We start from the raw sequence: 15,816 nt of genomic DNA, 5'->3' as shown, positions 1-15,816 counted from the left end.
GCTAGTCTCACTGACTCCAACACACCTACCCTCATTACCCCAGTTACTATATCAATCCATCTCATCCATGGTCTTCTTCTCCTGCACTGTCTTTCCACCCTTCTGAGCGTGATGTCCTTCTCCAAGGATTGGTACCTCCTGGCCACGTGCCCAAAGTATGTGAGATGGATCTTAAAAATCCTACCCTCCAAGGATTTTTCTCCAAGGAGAAACTTGATTTCACCCTCTCCAAGATAGACCTATTTGTTTTCTTGGCAGTCCATGGTATGTTCAAGACTCTTCTCCAGCACCACAACTCAAGGAATCGATTCTTCTTCTGTCATCCTTAGTCATTGTCCAGCTTTCTGATACCTAGCAAGTAATTGTGAAGATCATGGCCTGGATCAAGCACACCTTAGTCTCTACACTCTGGAGAGGTCCCTGACAGCAGATTTTCCCAATGCAATTCTTCTTTTGATTTCCTGACTGCTGGTGCCAAGAGTGTTGATTGTGGAGCCAAGCAAGTTGTAATTGTGAACAACCTCAATCTCTTCTCCATCTATCATGGTGCTGCCAATTGGCCCAGTGGTAAGAATCTTTGTCTTCTTGATGTTGAGCTTCAATCCATATTGAAGACCACAGTACTTGACCTTCTGCAGCAAGTGCTTCAGGCCCTCCTCAGTTTCAGCAAGCTCACTAGAAATCTTATAAACATTTTCTGTGGTTACTCTGCTGCTGTGGAGCATAGGAGAAAAAACCTCACACACAGCTCCATCCAGTCAGGTACACATGAGGGTGTTTTCAAGCTTTTAGTCTGTATCTAAATAAATTTCATTTCATCATATGCCAACTTACTATCTTAAGTTATATGTATTTCATTTATAAAGAAAAGGAAATGCATTTAACACAATTATCCTGTATGGTGAGTAGATTGTTGTCTCAGTACTAAATTAGCTTTTTCTCAGCATTGTCAATGTTTTAAACATTTGCAATTATTTTTCGGTACATAAGAATAAATTTCCCACTGCTTTAAAACAAACAAACAAACAAACCTTTGCCCCAAGTAGTACCAGCAATGAATGAGTAGAAGGTATTCCCTTCACAACAATGATTAAAGTTTGATTAACAAAAAGGTAGATCCCTACCAGGCAGAGACCACGTTCTTTGCAGAACGTGTCTCATACATTCTGACATCGGGTGGAAAATGTTACAAGAGTCCCTCAAAGAGTTTTACCAGTGGAAAAAAAAATCATGCCAGCATGATTGCTGTTTTGCTTTAAGATAAAGACCTGTGATGCTATTTTTGGATATCAAGATTCTGAAGAAACAGGTAACTGCTGAGTTGTTTTGTTTTGTTTTGTTTTTGTCTTCTCTTCTGAGTTAAAACATGGAGGAAGAAGGTAGGGATTCTAAAAGGGGAAAACCTGAAGACAGAGATGGTCAAAACAAACGGATGCCAGCTTACGTCACTGCTTGGCCCCTAAATCCTCGTGTTCTTTTTCTCCTTCCCTAGAATACGCTGCCCTTAACTCTTCTTCCGAATTCTAGCTTTCTTCCCTTGGTGCTGAGGAGTGACTGAGTTTGATGTGACAAGTGCGGGGATTTATGGTGTCCACCTTTCCTCCACAGAGCTCCTCCTGTCCACGTAAGAGCCTTCCTACTGTTTCATACCCATTTTCATGATAGAATAATATCTGATAATTGTTGTTGTTGTTGTTAAGTGCCATCAAGTCGCAGGCGACTCATAGCGACCCTATGAAGAGAGTCCTTGACGCTTGGGTGACTTTCATCCTCTCTCCAAGTTCATAGTGTTTCTGGAGGCAAGCTATTACGGAAGTGGATGCCAGTCCTCCTTCCAAATCTGATAGCTAGAGCTGTGAATTACTTAATGATATCGTGGATCATAAGATTGATGACAACAACATTGTTTTGTAAAATGTTTCTACACTGCATTGTTACGTGCTGTCAGGTTGATTCCGATTCACAGCAACCATAATAGGTCTGAAACCTGCCCTATCTTGACCCAATATCAACATTACTAGTTACAATATTATTAATAACTAAGGAGAAGATTTTGTCTCCATTTTCTTTAATAACCATCCTATCTCCAGAAAAGTCATTAGGTTTACAAATACCAGTTAGCACAATATTGGAGCTATAACGTTAGAAAATTTGACAAAACCAGCAACTCTAAAAACACTAATAGCAATGGGAACAACAGTGTACTTACAGGGAGTGCATCTGAAGAATGGTTGGAATTGGATAATAATCTCAGGTCTGATCGGAGGGCATGAGAAGGTTCAAAAAGCACATTACTACAGAGTTTTAGCCTTGTGGTATATTGATACACAAAAGCTGGGCTTAGGAAAAATTTGCTGTTATTGTTATAACTACAGGGATTTTGAAAAAAAAACCCAAACAACAAACCCAAATATTTCTACTGAAACACAATACAAAAAATTTATAGGCTGTTATTTTTGTGTTATCCCCAGATGGTGTTCCATTTCCCATCCAGACAATAACGACCCACTGCCAGTGAGTAGGTTCTGACTCATAGCAACTCTCCATTGGGTTTGAGCCTGTAAACCTTTACAGGGCTCTGTTAGACTAGTGGTAAGGAGTTGAACTGCAAATCCAAAGGCAGGTTGTTCAATTTCATCAGCTGCTCCAAAGGAGAAAATTGGATAAACACCTCCACACAACTTGCAGCCTCTTAAACCCACAGGAGGGCAACTATGAGTGGATTTCATTTCAACAGCAGTGAGATGGAATCATTATGAGAGTGAAATCTTTGTGGGAGGAAACTGTCCATCTTTCTCCTACAGAGCAACTAGTGGATTAGAACTGCTGACCATTCTATTAGTAGTTCAATAAGTAACGCACTATGCCATTAGGGCTCCTTAGAGAACCATAAAAATGACTAGGTAGTCTGGAGATGGTTGTTGTCACTGTTAGGTGCCATCAAGTTGAGTATGACTCCTAGTGACCCTATGAACAGACCTGAACGCTGTGCTGTGCTGTCCCATCCTTGTCATCTCGGACACACTTGAGACCATCGCTGCAGTCACTGTGCCAAACCGCCCCACTGAGGGTCTTTCTCTCACTGACCCTCTACCTTTAGGGTAGATATCTAACAAAGTGGCAATGGCTTTTGGGAATCACTTAGGAAGAAAGTTAATTATGAAAAAGAAAGTCACGAGGAGTATAACGTTCCTCCAAGGTGACTAGCACACTTTGGACAACTGAAAATCGAAACAAAATGGCCTTGGTGATTTCAGGATGCTTCCAAACACCCTTATCTCCTCCAGTTCAAATCCCACTCCCGTCACTACGGGCACAGAATCTCTCTCCCCCACTGACCTGCTTCTTCAGAAACAGCCCCCTACTCTCTCAGTGACCCAGAAATGAAATTCGAAGAAAAAGAATCAACTGACTCCCCAGCAGAGCACTTTCACTCTCTGCCACTAAACTCCACTTCCTCACTCCCATCACCCTTACTTATCTCAATGTTTCTGGTTTTGGGGTTTCTTTCTTACCTTTCTCAGAGTAACTTTTCCATATGCAAACTTTGGTGTGGATGGAGGGATAAGGCCCTCTGGTACTTTCTCAAACTATAAACCAGAATGGAAAAAACAGAGACAGGAAAAAAAAAGCTGTTATACTCTCAGAAACATGTGCATGAAATTCGTTTTTCAAAAGGAGGTCTCAAGAAAATAAAGACAGCAGTGTGAGCGATCTTTGGAAAGGCAAAGAAACAAAGGGATTTCTTTAAAAAAGGGGGGGGGTTGGATTTTTGTTTGTTTCTTTGCTTGTTTGCTTGTTTTTACAATTCTAAGTCCCAGGATTCATTAAAATAATTTTACAACAAAAGACATCAAAACAGAAGCCCAGAAAACAAGCAGAGAGAATGAAGGTGGCAGCAGAAGACAGAAGCATGGGGAGAAAAGAAAAAAAGGTCGATGGCAGAACAAAAGCCAAAGGGTTTAGCTTCTAACAGAAGAGAAAGTGTATCAGGGCCAGATCCCTTTCAGAGTGGTCAACAGTCATCGTTGTTAGGTGGCACGTGGCGACCCTGTGAACAGCAGCCCCGAGCGCTGCCCTGTCCTGCCCTCCTCACCATTTCTGCTGTGCTGTGCCCACTGTTACAGTCATGTGCCAGCCCATCTCCTGGCATTTCTATCTTCCCTTCTAACTTCTTTGGAAGACCATTGTCTTTTAATTGTGGTGTTGGCAAAGCACACTGAATATGTCATAGACTGTCAAAGAACAAATAAATCTGAGTTGGAAAAGGAGCAACTGGGGTGGGGGTGGGGGTGCTCCTTTCTTTGGACAAGGATGGTGAAACCACAGTCACAATCAGGCACAAAACCAATGATTTTGAAAAGAAATGAAAAGACGGTTATGAAAGTAACAGGCTCCTGGCTCACTTTGCTCTTAGCTCTGTTCTTTGGAGGAAAATATTCGAAAATCATTGCATTATTTCTACCTCCACTTCTTCCACTCTCTAAACAATAGGACTTACCAGCTTAAACATTATCACTGATTTCTCAAATACATCGACATTTATTTTAGTCCTAGTGTTGAGATACTAGATACCTCTTCTTCCTACTGATACTGTTATGCCATCGTTTTTGGCTCCTCTACCATGGACTGCAAGGAGAACAAACAGGTTGAGACTAGAGAAGGTGAAATCAGGTTGCTCCTCGGAGGCAAAGATTCTGAAGCTCAGTCTGACATACTTTGGACATGTTGTCCTTGGAGAGGGATGTCATGCTTGGGAGGGTGGAGGGACAGTGCAGGAGAGGGAGGCCCTCAATTGATTCATTCACTGGGGTAATGTGGGTAGGTGTGTCAGAGACAATAAGGTTGACACAGGATAGAGCAGGGTTCAGAGCTGTTGTACATAGGATTGCTATGAGTCGAGAGCAACTGGAAGGCACATAACAACAACTAGTTATCTTTGTCATATAAATAATATATTTGTGCCATCAATTAAGACATTATCTTCCGTGTGCACACTTAAAGACAAGGTGATTAGCATCTTTCCCTAAGTTCTCCTCCCTACCTGAAACCATCAGGGAGCTCTGGTGGCCCAGGGGTAAAGAGCTGAGCTGCCAACACAAAGGCATGTGGTTCAAATCCACCAGCTGCTCTGAGCAAGAAGGATGAGCCATCTTCTCTCGTGCAGTTTACGGCCTCTGAAAACCCACTGGAGCGTCAGCCATGAGTTAGTTCTCACTTGTTGGTGCATAATCAGAACCTTATGTCTTCAGCTAAACAGTCTATCCTATCTCCGTAAGTCTCCTCAATCTGTACATTGAATTAACAGTCAGTCAACACAACAATAGCAAAATCCACTAGGCAGCAAACAGCAAATGCTGGCGTGGGTATAGAGACTGGAATGCTCATGGTCTCTCATGTTTTCTTATGTGGGAACATAAAATGGTGCAACCACTGTGGAAAGCAGTTTGGTACTTCCTAAGAAAGATAGAAATGTCATTTGATCCCACTGCTAGGAACATATTATAAAAAAAAATAGGGTTTGAGTTAAGGTTAGGGTTTAGGTTTAGGTTTAGGGTTTAGGGTTAGAGTTGTTGTTGTTGTTGTTATGTGCCGTTGAGTCACTTGCGACTCACAGTGACCCTATGTACAACAGCCCTAAACTCTGCTCTGTCCTGTGCCAATCACACTGTCTCTGACACTCCCATCCTGATTATCCCAGTCACTGAATCAATCCACCTCATAGAGGGCCTTCCCCTCCTGCACTGTCCCTCTACCCTCCCAAGCATGATGTCCTTCTCCAAGGACCGGTCCCTTCTTACAACATGTCCAAAGTATGTTAGCCGAAGCCCCAGAATCCTTGCCTCCAAGGAGCAGCCTGGTTTAATCCTCTCCAGGATGAATCTGTTTTCCTAGTAGTCCATGGTACCCTCAATACTCTTCTCCAGCACCACAGCTCAAAGGCATCAGTTCTCCTTCTATCCTCCTTAGTCACTGTCCAACTCTCTGATGCATAACAGGTGATGCAAAGACCATGGCCTGTATCAGACGCACCTTAGTCTCCAGAGAGACACCATTGCTTTTCAGTACTTTGGAGAGGTCCCTAACAGCAGACTTTGCCATCACAATACGTCTTTTAATTTCCTGGTTACTGGTGCCGAGAGTATTTACTGTGGAGTGTTAGAGTTAGGAAAAAAGAAAAAAAGAAAAAAAAATAAGAGCTATGACATGAATAGGTCCATGCACTTCCACGTTCAGTGCAGGATTATTTGTTACTGCAAAGAGATGGAACACCAAATGTCTTTCAAAGAATGGATGGCTAAAGAAAGTATAGTACACCCCCTAACAGAGGACAATGCACACTGTTGTCGTCGTCATGTACCATCAAGCCAGAACCAACTCACAGCTGACCCTCCAGTGGGTTTTCAGAGGCTTGGGAGGAGACTGCCCATCTTTCACTGGCAGAGCAGCTGGTGGATTTGAACCACTTACCTTTGGGTTGCCAGCACAACTCCGTACCACTAAGCCACCAGATCAGTACTAAAACCCAATAAAGAATTCACAAAACACACAGTGTGGCTGCATCTAGAGGACATTATGCTAAGTGAAGTCAGTCAAAGGACATAAATTGCGTAAGACCACAATCTATAAAAAGGTTTACACACAGATAGAATCATTCTTGGATGATTACCAGGGACAGAAAGGGGAGTGTAAATCAGTAAATAGGTAATACGTATATATTATGATGGGTGAAGGGAAAGGCAACAGCCACTAAGTAGATTATCAGCCCATTATCACTAAAGGAACAAGGGAGCACGGGTGGCCTAGTGCTAAGAAGCTGCGCTGCAATCACAGTATCACTAAAGGAAGGGACACAGAGAGGCATGGAAGGACTAATGGAAACCAGAATTACAGGGAGGAAGTGGGGAAACTGATTCCTTTGAGGGTATTGAGATGAATGGTACAGAACAAAATGTGTAAGAATGACTGAATGAAACAATAATTTGTTTTGTAAACCATCACTTAAATCCCAATAAAAGAATTTATAAAAATTTAAAAAATAATTAACAGTAAAAAAATAATTAATAGTGCTCACATTATACAATTATTGCTCTCTTCACAGTGAAGGGTATATATGAAGATGACATTTTTATCTTATCCAATTTTTTGCTGGAACTGACTCAGACCTGACCCTCTAGCAGGTTTACGGAGGCTGTAAAATGCACAGAAGGATGTGGTCCACCCTTTTCCTGCAGAGCCACTGGTGGATTCGAACAACCAGGGATGTGCCACCTCTGGGTTGGAAGCACAACTCTCTACACACGATGCAACTAGGGCTCCCTAATCAGTTATAATAAACCTCATGATCTTGAAGACTGTCTATAGACTGTCTATGAGTTCTGTGTGGCCATTGCAACAAGCCTGCCCTCTGGGCTTGATATCCTAGGCCTTCTGTCATTTTCCTCCTGGCTTGAACTCCTGCTTCTAGGATCTTCATTCCACTCAAGCACCTTCTCAGGTAAATACTGAAGAACTGACAGATAAGAGGTAAACCTCCTCAGTCTCTGGGTATCTGAAAACACCATGTATGGTTGATAAGCAGAATAGATATTCTATCTTGAAAAACATCTCCCCCTCAGGTCAAAACTATGAATCTCCTGTCTTCTATCACTCATCGTGACCCACGCCAACCTTACACTTGCTCATTTGAAGATGAGTGGTTTTTCCTCTCAAGCAGTTTATAAACTTTCTCTTTTCGATATCCTAAAATGTCAAAAGATATGTCTGAATATGTTTTGGGTTTTGCTGTTTTGTTTTGGTTTTTTTGCATTCATTATGATGAGAAACAGGCAGAACTTTTAATTTTGGAAAAATTCAGTGATCTTTCTATGACATTTATGTTCCTCCATTTCCTCCTTCTCAGTAAGAAGCTGAATGTTGAGATTGATATCTCTTTTCAAAAAATATTTAATTTTTTAGATTGATATCTCAAATCTTCTCTCTGTTATTATCTCTGTGGAAAAAAGATGGGCCAGTGAGTGACTGTTGTCTCCATCTTTAAGTTCTTCATTCTAGCAGATTAATTAATTAATTAATTTCTAAGAACCTCTCTAGTGGTTCCTTTTTTCAAAGTATCTTTTTCTTCCTTTATAGACATAATATTTTCTTTAATACCTCTAAAGGAAATATACACTTATTTTTTTAGGAGTTGTTGTTGTACGCTGTCAAGTCGAAACGGACTCATGCTGACCCCTGCAAAGGGTTTTCAAAGTCTCTAAACTGCACACAAAAAATACTGTCCATCTTTTTCCCACAGAGCAGCTGATGGCCTCAAACCACCTGTCTTGGGGTTGGCAGCACAATCCCTTACCCACTACACCATCAGAGCTCCCTTGGTTTTGCTTAAGAGCTCTCCTGTTCCCTAAATCCTCTGTTGCACCGAGGACTATTTTTCTTGCTTATGTTCGCTCAGTCTTGCTTTTTCAGTCGTCCTGGTGTCTAGTCATTCCTGGCTGTCCATTCACATTTAATAACAACGCACATGAGTTTAATATTTTTTTAAAAAATTTTACTCTGTGTGTGTGTGTGTGTGTACACCATCAAATTAGATCTGACTGGCACAGGAGGAGATTGTCTCTTCTTCTCCAGCAGAGCATCTGGTGGATTCGAACCACACACCTCTGGGATTGCAGTGCAGCTTCTTACCACTAGGCCACCAGAGCTCCCTTAACAATGCACATGAACATGCCAACATTTGTATAATCATCTTCTAAGTAACCATCCTGCTCTGGATGTGTACAAAGCAGGTGTTCATTGTAAGGTCTCTGGGCAAGGAACCAGTTCAGTGCTGGGGGCTTTGCTCTGGGGCTGTTTACCGCTTCTTCTTTTCCTCAACCCCCTGACTTTGTCAGGCCATCTGTAGATGCCCAGGTCATATGTTAGGATGAGGTGAAGAAGAAGAAGACTTGAAGAGAAACATGTAGAGTTTAGCTCTCTCATTAATTGCTATCGAGTTGAGACTGACTCGTAGCTGACTATCCAATGGGTTTTCTTAAATTAAAAATCACATGGAAAGAGGTTGCCCATTGTTATCCCACAGAGCTGCTGGTGGATTCGAATCGCTGGAGAGGAGACACTTCTGAGTTAGCAGGTAGCAGGAGTGTGACCTCATTATAATTATCATCACACATCCATTAGTTTGTGTACTGTGGTGCCTTGCATACCGCTGTGCTGCTGGAAGCTACGCTGAAACCTGAAGGACCAGGTTCAGCAGAGTTCTCAGTTCAATATTCAACAGAGTGAAAAGAAAACTTACAGACTGGGAACAAACATTTGGTAATACCATCTCAGACAAGAGTCTTATAACCACAGTTTACAGAATACTTCTGGGCCTCCACAAGAAAAAGACTGACAAGCCAATTGCAAAATGGGCAAAAGACATGGAAAGAATTTTCACAGAGGAAGCTATTTGAATGGCAAACAGACACATGAAGAAATGCTCCAAATCACTGGCAATAAGAAAGATGCAAATCAAAACCACAATGAGGTACCATCTCACTCCAGGAACAGTGGCAAAGTTTAACAGGGTAGCAAGTAATGTTGGAGAGGATGTGGCGAGAAAGGAACTCTTATACATTGTTAGAGGGATTGTAAAATGGTGCAACCATTCTGGAAGATAATTTGGTGCTTCCTCAAAAAGCTGAACATAGAAATTCCACATGACCCACCTATTCCGCTACTTGTAATATACCCTGAGAAAATGAGAACTGAGTTACAAACTGAGATTTGTACCCCAATGTTCATAGCAGCACTATTCACCACTGCAAGAACATGGAAACAGCTCAAATGTAGCACTATGCAGCATGCAGGAGCAATGATTTTGTAAATTATTACCTAACTTGGGAGGGACTGGAGAGCATTATGCTGAGTGAACTAACTCAGTCCCATAAGGATAAATACTGTAGGAAACCATTATTGTAGAATGAGTTTAAAGATCCAAGAGGGATGGGAGAGGTTGGAAGCAAAGGAATGAGGATGTGCAGGGAAAGGAGGGGGGATTAATCATGGGGTTGTATAATTTGACGGGGGGATGAGGGAAATGGAAGGAATCTCTTCTTGAAAACAACGTATTTGAATTATGTAAATAAACTTGTTGTTGTTGTTGTTATGTGCTGTTGAGTTGCCTGCGACTCATAGTGACTCTGTGTACAGCCCTGAACCCTGCTTTATCCCTTGCCATTCTTATTGTCTCTGACACACCTACCCCCATTACCACAGTGACTGCATCAATCCATCTCATCAAGTGTCTTCCTCTCCTGCACTGTCCCTCCACCCTCCCAAGCATGGCATTCCTCTCTAAGGACCAGTCCCTCCTTGCAACATGTCCAAAGTAAGTCAGATGAAGCTTCAGAATCCTTGCCTCCAAGGAGCATCCTGGCTTCAACCTCTCTCGGACAAACTTGTTTGTTCTCCTAGCAGTCCATGGTATGTTCAACACTCTTCTCCAGCACCACAGCTCAAAGGTACCAAAAGGTACCAATTCTCCTATCATGCCTAGTCACTGTCCAGCTCTCTGATACGTAGTGAGTAATTGCAAAGACCATGTCCTGTATGAGGTGCACCCTAGTCTCCAGACTGACATCATTGCTCTTCAGCACTTTGGAGAGGTCTCTAACAGCAGACCTTCCCAATTCAATTCATATTTTAATTTCCTGGTTGCTGGTACCAAGAGTGTTGATCATAGAGCCAAGCAAACTGAAGCTGTCAACAATCTCAGTCCCTTCACCATCTATCATGATGCTGCCAACTGGCCGAAAAAGAAAAAAAAAAATGTTTTCAGGCTAAGAGAGACTGGGAAGGATTACTTATTATCTGACAGTGTACCAAAAGATGACCAAAATTCAGTATGGATTACACATCAACCTAAATAAAACGAAAATCCTCACAAGTGGATCAAAAGTATCATGACAAGTGGAGAAAAGACTAAAGTTTTCAGGGATTTAATTTGTTGTGGAGTCAGAACTGCCTTGTAGCTAACTTCCCAGCAGTTTTTCAGAGGCTGTAAATCCCACAGGAGGAGATTATCTGTGTTTCTTCCTTGTACAAACTGGTGGATTTGAACTGTCTTACTCACTAGTGCTTTGTTCTCCATGGAGTTGGTAGAGGCAACAGTGGTTCCCGAGAGGGACAGTGGTGCCAACTCCTCTTCCTCAAGATCCTGTGAAAAGTGATGTAGGAAAGATATCCGCACCATATCAGAACAGCGGAAAACCAAGTGCAACTTGCTCTGCTCTCCTGAGAGAGGGATCCAAGAAGACTTCCAGAGGTGACTGCAGCATGTCTGTATCTTCTATGTAGATAAAGGCGGAGGGAACAGTCCATGCAAAAGCTAGGCATATGAACAGCACAGAGCCATCCACAGATTTCTATGAAGCTCCCCACCTTTGCCTTAAATGCTGCCTCTGGGAATCCCAGGTTCCACCACTCTTAGGATCAAGGAGCTAAATGACACTTGATTCATTTCTGCCCAATAACCTGTCTCCAAAATACAAAAGTAGCTCGTCTCTCTGACTGAATTCTCAGGAAGGACCAGAATGAGACTTTTGACGTGGTTCTTAAATCCTCTGAATCACACGCTAGTAAACTCCCCACTGCCCCTCTCAGGAATCGCTAGGGAGGTGGCCTCCGGCTTACGGTACCTTCTCGAGGTCGAAGTGTTAACCATGTTGGGTTGAGTTTTACCCACACCAAAGCTACAACCTGAGAGCATGCAAATGTCACGCGCTCTGTCAGGCCTTGAAGATTTACGTAGAAAGGTTTCAACACAGGCTCGAGCAGCCTGCTCGGAAACTCTGGTCCTTGGAGCTGAGGGCACTGGAAGGTGTTCCCTGTCCTACTCTGCACACTTTTGAACGACTTAAATGCAAGGCACACCCTACTTTTCAAATCTTCGGTGAGGAAGGAGGCAGGAAGACCTACACCTGGGGATGTTACTATTCCATTTCCTTTCCTGTCGATGTTGCTGTAGGCCATGGAGTTAGTACTGACTCTTAGTTGACCCTCCAGTGGGTTTTCAGAGAATTTAAATTGCCCAAGAGGAGACTGCCTATCTTTCCCTGAAGAGCAGCTGATGGATTTGAACTCGTCCTTGGCACATCCTCTGGGCCACCAAAGCTCCCTTAAACTGTTAATCAGATGCAAACAAATAGTTTTAAAAATAATTTTTTATAAGGCAATTAACTGAACGTCTAAAGGAGTCATTATAAAACCTTCTAAAACATAAAATTCATTTCTACTGAGAGCACTTTCTTAAAAAATGTTATTATTTTATTTGTGTGTACCATCAAATCAGATCTGACTGGTACAGGAGGAGACTGCCCCTCCTTCTCCAGCAGAACATCTGGTGGATTCGAACTGTGTATGTCTGAGATTGCAGTTGCAGCTTTTTGCCACTGGGCCACCAGAGCTCCCATACTGAGAGCATTTTGATTCCCAGAGACCCCACAGGGGTTCCAATCCTCTCAATCTTCAGAGCCCACTGCCACATCTTTCCCCGGCAGAGTGACTGGTGAGTTCGAAGCACTGACCTTTTGGTTAAAAGGCAACCACTTTAACCACAGTGCCACCAGGGCTCCTGAAAGTTTCCAAAGAGCCCCACTAAATCTTTTTAAATTAAACCATTCCTTGGCATCCTCTGGTGGCCTAGTGGCAAGAAGCTGCACTGCAATCCCAGAGGTACACAGTTTGAATCCACCAGATGCTCTGCTGGAGAAGGAGGGGCAATCTCCTCCTGTACCAGTCAGATCTGATTTGACAGTACACACACACACACACACATTTAAAAAATTAATCCATTCCTTTCTTTGAACCTTGAAATATCAAATTCAAAGAGAAGCGAGAAAAGGTGTTGATTACTAAATCAACATGTGTCACAGGCCATCAAATTACATCCATTTCTAGAGACTGTCTCCATCCAATGGCTTACCCAGGCCTTCTGTTGAAAGCTTAGGACTCCCCCGGTGCCTGCCTGGTTTGGCCCACCACCCCTCTTCTTCCTTTCTCTCCAGCTGGGAGCTGAACCTCTCCTGGAACCCCACCTCACCGGTGACCCTTGAATCTGGGCTTGAAGGGCAAGCCTCCCGCCTCGAGTTGTCTGCTCTGAAGAACCTGTACTTCAGAACCTGTACCTGGACGTCCCCCAGACACATCATGAGCTTAACAAGCCCAGAACTGAACTTGGAACCCTACCCAATCTGTGTTAGTAAAGTGGGGAAATCAATTATATCAAAGAGCTCCAAATGGACATCGTGCGTGCTCTTAAGATGATTCCAATTCATAGTGATCCCACAGGACCAGTGAGAGATGCCCTTCACGTTCCCCGGGCCGCGACTGTGAGACGGTGGTGGGCAGGGCTGTGGTTCGTCGTGTCGTTTAAGGGTCACTGTTGGTTGAAGGTCACTCCACAGCACTTAACACCAATCTCTGGAAAGAGCAGCTACGGGATTCAGACCACCCACCTTTTGGTTAGCAGCCAAGCACTTAATCACTGGTCTACCAGGAATCATTATATGAGAATTAAGTAAATGATAAAGTTAGCATATCAATTCAGCGCCAAAATACTGGCTGGATGGATGAAAGGTACTGGAAGAACAGGTGTTACTCAAAAGATGAACAAATAACTTTCAATAAAGTCGAGACTTGATCAGAAAAAAAAAGATTAACAAATAATGCCAGGCCCTCTCTCATTCCTCACAACAACAGAAATTCCACACATATCTGAATTGAAATGTAAAGGATAGTAAAGGATAACAGTAAAAGAATGCTAAGATTTCCAAGGGAGCTTATTAATATTCTTAGGGTCTGGAAGCAGTCAGAAAGGAGAGAAGTAATACATGTAACTACATGAAAATTCAAGATAGCTTTGGGGGGGGTCAGGGAAAAAAACACATACATACAGAGCTGTTAGGATTATCACATATAAAAGAACTCTTATGAATTACAGAAAACAAAATATAAACAATTACTAAATGAAAGTGTGTACAACTCCCGTATTCATCATAGAACAAATAGTTTATGAAACTATCACTTATCAAATGGCAAAGATCTAGAAGTTTGATAATTCACAGCTCTGGTGAAAGTGTGGGGAAGCAGGACACTTAACACATGAACCTCACGAAAGGGCAATTTGTAATACTTAACAAAATGTCAAGTGCAGATAACCTTTAAAGTACCAGTTCTACTTCTAGGAAATTTTCTCTAGTTATACTTGAATTGGCCCATGGCATGTCACGTCAAAGTTGGAAATAATCTACACATCTCTCGGTTAGAACCTCATGAAGTAAATGGTAGCAATGTCAAATCTTCTAAAGCATCAAGTTAAATTTTCTCTAAAAATACCACTAAAAATCCCATTAAACAGATTTTTGGTAAGACAGAAATGCACAAGAATATGAAGAGAAGAGTTAAGAGCAACAGAAGTTCTGGCAACTGGATGAAGGAACAGCAAATGAGTAGCAAGTCCTAACCCAGTCCAAGAGAAAGCTAAGAGCCAAACCCAACGTGACTATAGGATTCTTAACAGGCTCACCACTGGTGAAAACCACATACTTGTGGAGCTGGGAGGTGAAATAAAACAGGGAGAACTGAGAATTGCTTGCTATCCATCAGGGAACTGGACAATGACTAACGATGTTAGAAGAATCTATGCCTTTCCGTTGTGGTGCTGGAGAAGAGAACTGAATATACCATGGACTGCCAGGAGAACAAACAGGTCTGCCCTGGAGAGGGTGAAACCAGGTTGCTCCTTGGAGGCAAGGGTTTTGAAACTCCTTCTCACACACTCTGGGCATGTTGCCAGGAGGGGCCTGTCCTTGGAGAAGCACATCATGCTTCGAAAGGTGAAGGGATAGAGCAAGAGAGGAAGAACCTGGATGAGCTGGATTGACAGTGACAAGCGTAATGCGGGTAGGTGTATCAGAGACAGTGAGATTGGCTCAGGATAGGGCAGGGTTCAGAGCTATGGGATTTCTATGAGTAGCTGGAAACTTGATGGCACATAACAAGAATAAACTAGAGCTTTGGTGCCTCAGTAGTAAGGAATTGCACTGCCAACACAAAGAAAGGTAGGCGGTTTGAATCCACCAGCTGCTCTGTGGGAGATATACAGGCAATCTCCTCCTATGTGTCAGAAAGCTCAACAATGACTAGGGATGATAGAGAGTTGATGCCTTTGAGCTGTGGTGCTGGAGAAGAGAATTGAATATACCATGGACTGCTAGGAGAACAAACAGGTTCATCCTAGAGAGGGAGAAACCAGGTTGCTCCTTGGAGGCAGGGATTCTGAGGCTTCATCTGACGTACTTTGGGTATGTTGCAAGGAAGGACCAGTCCTTAGAGAAGGACATCATGCTTGGAAGGGCAGAGGGACGAAGAAAGAGAGGGAGGCCATCGATGAGATGGATTGATTCAGTGACTGGGGTAATGAGGGTAGGGGTGTCAGAGACAACGAGGTTGTCACAGGATAGAGCAGGGTTCAGGGCTATTGTTCATCAGCGCTGCTATGAGTCGCAAGAGACTTGACACCACATAACAACAACAACAAAAATTCAGTGGAGGGTCAGCTATGGGTCATTCCAACCCAATGGTACACAACAACAACAACAATAAGGAAAAGTTATTTTGCACAGCAGCTCCATGCCTAGATCTCTTCCCCACTCCAAGGCAATGGTTTCTAACTCCAGAGTGCAGAGCAATCACCGACGGCTGCTGGGCGCCAACGAGAAGATTCTGAGTCACAGAACCCTGCGAGACGGAGTAGAACTGCCCCAAAGGACTTTC

At 42.9% G+C, this 15,816-nt stretch overlaps 1 protein-coding gene across 1 annotated transcript in view; it reads right to left on the bottom strand.

Annotated features, from left to right (window-relative positions):
- The window catches only part of GLB1 (galactosidase, beta 1), a 77,041-nt gene that overhangs the window by 24,474 nt on the left and 36,751 nt on the right, over positions 1-15,816 (bottom strand). Inside the window, exon 11 of the mRNA XM_006890662.1 lies at positions 3,516-3,590. Within this exon, the coding sequence (XP_006890724.1) occupies positions 3,516-3,590 (75 nt within the window). The remainder of the gene's footprint in view (positions 1-3,515; positions 3,591-15,816) is intronic.

The sequence above is a fragment of the Elephantulus edwardii genome, unplaced genomic scaffold (genome assembly GCF_000299155.1).
Source record: "Elephantulus edwardii isolate Elephantulus edwardi_28Jun2011 unplaced genomic scaffold, EleEdw1.0 scaffold00091, whole genome shotgun sequence".
NCBI classification, from domain to species: domain Eukaryota; kingdom Metazoa; phylum Chordata; class Mammalia; order Macroscelidea; family Macroscelididae; genus Elephantulus; species Elephantulus edwardii.
This window is presented reverse-complemented; position numbering and strand designations above follow the sequence as displayed.